The sequence below is a fragment of the Morus notabilis genome, unplaced genomic scaffold (genome assembly GCF_000414095.1).
Source record: "Morus notabilis unplaced genomic scaffold, ASM41409v2 Scaffold349, whole genome shotgun sequence".
NCBI classification, from domain to species: domain Eukaryota; kingdom Viridiplantae; phylum Streptophyta; class Magnoliopsida; order Rosales; family Moraceae; genus Morus; species Morus notabilis.
The window spans coordinates 249,872-255,021 of NW_010363521.1; the positions used below are offsets into that span (position 1 = coordinate 249,872).

The 5,150-nt window shown below is 34.0% G+C and overlaps 1 protein-coding gene across 1 annotated transcript; it reads right to left on the reverse strand.

The window, feature by feature from the left end:
- Window positions 1–1,851: 1,851 nt before the first annotated feature.
- LOC21391255 (transcription factor PERIANTHIA) lies at window positions 1,852–4,363 on the reverse strand. Its single transcript, XM_024169746.1, has 7 exons — window positions 4,295–4,363; window positions 4,127–4,186; window positions 3,576–3,653; window positions 3,382–3,439; window positions 2,788–3,059; window positions 2,454–2,699; window positions 1,852–2,158 (listed from the first exon to the last, which is right to left on the reverse strand). Exons 1-7 carry the CDS (start codon window positions 4,361–4,363, stop codon window positions 2,012–2,014), a joined length of 930 nt encoding a protein of 309 aa, XP_024025514.1. The 3' UTR covers window positions 1,852–2,011.
- Between the last annotated feature and the right edge of the window lie 787 nt (window positions 4,364–5,150).

Consider the following 5,150-nt stretch of genomic DNA (forward strand, 5'->3'; position numbering starts at 1 on the left):
AGTACTTTGAGGTAAGGAAGATATTTCCCGATAAATATGATATCTATCGATCGTCGATGCTCGGGTAAATACTGTATTTTATGATAAATACAATATTTATCGGTTGCCGGCGCGAATAGACAGATTTCTAACAAATATGGTATTTACCATATTTATAGTCGATGGCCCTGACGCCGGTATGAATTCTAAGTAAATATGATATTTCTAGGTATGGTCGCACGTTAGATTTTTGGGTAAATACGATATCCGGTACCGTATTTACCGGTCGCTATTGTCGATCATGACAGATCTTAACAGAGGGAGGAAGGAGAGAGATGTGGGAAGGAAAAATAGTTAAGGGGTATTTTTGAACTTTAATAGTGTTGGGAGACCTAAGATATTAAATTATGTCATAATTTACCTATTTTAAAAAAGTATTTCATAATTTACTAAGTACCTTATTAGATTTGCTATTTCGCTTCTTTTAACTTTTTTTTTTTTAGTGTTTTTAACTTTTTATCCTAAACTTTTACTAAATTGACAAGTTTTCCCAAAATTTTTAGTTCTAGTAAATTACTATCTAGTTTAATAAACTGTTGCATAGAATCCCAAATCGGTAATTCATATGAAAATTTAGAAGACAACGCCTTTATGCATGTATCATGATGCACTTTGATTGTCATTTTAAATTTAAGTTTCTTCTTTCAAATGACCTTGTGTACGTGCACGATGAGTTTACTTGTAAATTTTTGCATCATCGATTTGAAAGTATTTTGTAGCAAGAATCAAGAATGATTTACTAAAAATAAAATTTTAGCAGATAACTTGTGAATCTTGAAAAATTAAGGAATAGATATACAAAATACCCTTTTTAATCAAAATTATGTACACTACATATAATTATAATAGAAAACATTTTAAAGAAAAAAAAATCACTTCTGTTATATTTTCTTATAATACAAACCATCCCATATATCAAGCTATCCACACAGCATTGGAATATGGAGAATCAATGGTGGATTCTTAACCATCACATTGTCGCCCCCCAATAGTTGGTCGAGTGCAAGAATTGGGTGATTGGCAATTGCGCATGTTAAATAAAAATGTAGAATGAGTGAGATCACTAAAAATGTTAGATTATTTTCATTTTAAAATTATTTTATTTTTTTCAATTTTTATATCGTTCTCTGTGGAATGAGAAAGGTCGGTCACCTTTCAAAAGATTGGGGAGTGTGTTAAATAAAAATGTTGGATTATTTTCATTTCAAAATTGTTTTATTTTTTCAACTTTCATATGGTTCTCCGTTGGAGGATCAAATGTGTTGAATGAGTGAGATCACCTTTCAAAGGATTGGGAGGTTAAATAAATATGTTGGATTATTTTCATTTCAAATTTATTTAATTTTTTCACCTTTCAAAAAAACTGAATGATGATGTCAAAAAGTATATATAGTATTTAAAGCAACATTATACATTAGAGCACAAATAAAAACAATATATTAAATATATTATTTTTATACTTTTTATTTTTTGTGATAAAAATAAAATTGACATCAACAGAAATGATCACCAGTAGAGTAGTCAAAGAAGAAAGTGTGACTACACATCCGAGCATAATAATCAATGAAGCAAGCTTCTAGCTCTTTTTTTTTTTTTTTTTTTTCCCCTTTTTTTGACAACCTTTTGCAAACGTTAAATTTCAAAAACTTTTAAAGATCACCATAATAGCACTATCTGATAAAGTTAGTATAGGCTAACACCATGAGGTGAAAATGGGTCACACATCAATTGCTTCTTACCCAATAGAGAAAAAAGAAGAAAACTTAAAACCATTGATAATTCCTCATTTAGGTCAAAGGTCATCTTCCTACGAAGCCATGTACAGGATCTAACCTATGATCATGTTCCATGCTAATTACGATTTTGGGCAGCGTCTAGAAGAGGTTTACCATCTTTCTTCCATCTCTGTTGTTGCTCTTCCAACATATTTGGCTTGTTTTGTCACATGGCAGAGCTGACCGGAGAGTGATTTTTAATCCCTGGGACGCGCCAACCATAACGAACTGAGTGCTCGGAGACGCGAGAAGTAATCACTAATGACCAGAAGTGCGCGAGCAGCCTGGCGAGTTGTAAGAATGCGATGCATTTGTTGTAGAGTTTGCTGCCTCAAAAGGTCAGCCTAACAGATAAAGAAGACCAATGATTGTGGATATTTCAATAGGAAGTTTTTCTTGATATTATTAGGAGAATTCTGTGGTCAGGTAATGAAAAAATTTCCTTGCAGGCAGGATACAGTGTTTAACCATCATATTTTCATAAAGTTTCGTTAATTTGTTATACTCTTCATAATCTGATATAGTTCGAACACAATCTCACACTTACAAACTATCTCACTAGTGGGATTTTTTCCCTACCCTATCACAGTATTCTCCATTTTTTTAACACATGACATGCTAATAAAAGTTGAGTCGTACCTGGTAAAGGAAGTTCTCCAGTGTGGCAAGTTTTCCCATGGCGATAGCCATTTGGCCCATGTAGTCGGCGACATTTCCCGATCCAGCAGGCCCAAGAGTAGTTGAGGAAAGGGTTTCCACAAGGGATTGCTGGAGAGCTTCCATGCCTTGTGACAAGGCATCTTCGGCTTGTTGAGAAGATTGCTGCAGATTACATATGCCCATCAACTGTTGATCCGTTAAAGGCTCAAGGTGGTTCCCAAGTATCTGAATCTCCAACATAAGAAACAATCAAACAAAAAACCATAAGCAAAATGATAATTGAATAAAAAAAAAGAGGGAAGAAAAAGACTCCCTTTAGAACTTCAGATGAACGAAATCCGCCTAACCACATGAAACACCTCTCAGCGGGGGTCTTCCACATGCCAGAGAGCATGTGGAACACATCAGCCTTGGCTCCAATGGTCTTCAGCCTGAATAGTTCGTCGTAGTGGGACATCACTCCGTCGACAAGAACATGCAATTCATTGTCGCCCATATGAGAATTTACAGCTGATCTTAGATCATTTACCAACCGCTGATTTTCGTCAAGCCAGCGTGTGTAGTCCAAGTCAAATGTAAGCGCCCCTGGAAATTGAAATTGTGAAACCATGTGACAAGGTGCAACACATTCTCCGTAGTGTATGAAGGTCAAGTATTGCTCAGGGAATGAGTTCATCCAAAGGACTTAAAAGGATTAGAGCACAAAACAAAGTCGTAATTCTTTTAGAAAGCTATTTTACATCTGAGAAATATGCAAAGTTCAAATACTAAACTTTTCAGCGATACAAGAATTTGATCAGCCAATTTCAACTTTCCAACTGACAAACTTTTTCAATGTTTTCTAACTCACAAGAACACTGAAAACTGAAGATTCTAATGAAAGATGCACAACCATTCAAATACGCACCATTTCCAACCATTAACTGATTGTGATCACCTGAAAATCCAGATGCAATAAACATACCCTGCATTGGAATATCAAATCCAAGAAGGAAAGAGTTTTAACTATGACAGAGAGATATAATAACAATGATAATGATAATAATAATAGTAATAATAATAACGACACGAATAATTAAGAGAAATCTTAAAATCGTGTACCTGCTGCCGTGCTCGTTGAAGCTCTTGCTCTAGTTGCGAAAGCCTAAGTCGACTATTCTCCAGCTGCTGAACATAAGCCTATCCAAAACCAAAACCTATAAATGATCCAAATATGTTCCATTCATTAACTTAAGACATTCCCATTTTTCATTTTTCAACAGAAAAGGCTGCAACTTTTTTTAAAATTTTCCAAATTTAGGGATTCGTATTTAGAATAAGTCGCATTGACAACGTTTACATATTGTGTAGCTGCCAATTAGTGCATTCTTTATTCATCTATTCCACTAGTCACGAATGAGCCTAATGAGTGTAAAGTTGTAGAACATTCTAAAGCCATGCTTGGTTATGTCAATTTTTCTCTTTTTTGTTTTTAACTGAAAAATCACAACTTAGCAAGCATAACACAGCAAAAACATTACCATGTCATTAGGAAAAAAAAAATTTACCTTTTACATTCTATAATAATGTTCACAATGAGCGTAGCAAGATATCATAGAACTCTATTATTCATATGGCAGTTAAGTCATAGAAATTAAGAAGAGATACATTACTTTCTTCCTCAGACGACTCTTCCTCGCTGCTTCTCGATTCTGCGCCAGCCTACGAAGTGTCTGCAAATTCGGTGACCAGACTAAATTCAGAATAACACAAGAAATAAAATAACAAATAATCACAAGAAACAAAAAAATAGAGAGAGAAGTTAAGAGCATGTGAAAAACCTTTTGGTCCCCAGTTTTTCCCTTGGCCTGCTCCATGGAATCCACCACTGCAAGTGTTCCCTGCTGCATTCCGTGATACTAAAGAAAAAGAAAAAGAAAATCAAAATCAAAAGCTGCAATCAGAAAGTTCAGTGGCACTGAACTGAGCTACTGCAAGGCAAAAAAGAAAAATTACTAATCAACACGTAAAAGAGATATATATACATAAGTTCACAGTTAGTGGTAGTACATAAAAGGGTAATCAGAGACCACCACTATAAAGCAAACAGAAGAGACAAAATTCTACTAATAAATCTTAACTTTCAAAACCTTTTTCTTCTGAAAATAGATACGTAATTAAGAGATGGGTCCATCGGGAAATCTTGTTGTACATATTGTGAGTGACGGCACGGAAGTACCATCTCACACAGTTGGGTCCCATCAGTAGTCGGACCCCACCCATTGATCAGTCAAATGATCAAATAATCAAATAATCAACGTAACAAAACATTCAAACCAAGATCCAAGTAATGGCCAATCCAACGTAGTAATGGCCAATCCAACGTATCATTATCGTTGCCATTCAAATTTTTAATTTAAGTTTTTAATTTGAGTTAAGATATAATATTTTTAAAAAATTTTCACTATAATAAAAAAAAATTAAATGATATTTTCTAAAAAAAAATTTACTGTAAAAATTTAAAACTAAAAACTCAACCATTTAAAACTAAAAACTCAACCAATGAACGAGGCCTACAATACACAAAAATTTAGAGCCATTTTTTTTAAGTATTATTCATCCCGATTCGGGTTTAATTAAAATTAGACACGGCCCCATGTGACATGAACATTTTTTAACAATTTATATTAGGAGGTC

Excerpts from the sequence above, each read along its gene's own strand:
- LOC21391255 (XM_024169746.1), bottom strand. The coding sequence starts at position 4,363 with ATGCAGCAGGGAACACTTGCAGTGGTGGATTCCATGGAGCAGGCCAAG. Across the intron at positions 4,187-4,294 it reads GAAAAACTGGGGACCAAAAG|ACACTTCGTAGGCTGGCGCA; the intron begins GTTTTTCACATG and ends CCGAATTTGCAG. Across the intron at positions 3,060-3,381 it reads TCAGTTAATGGTTGGAAATG|GGGCGCTTACATTTGACTTG; the intron begins GTGCGTATTTGA and ends TTCAATTTCCAG.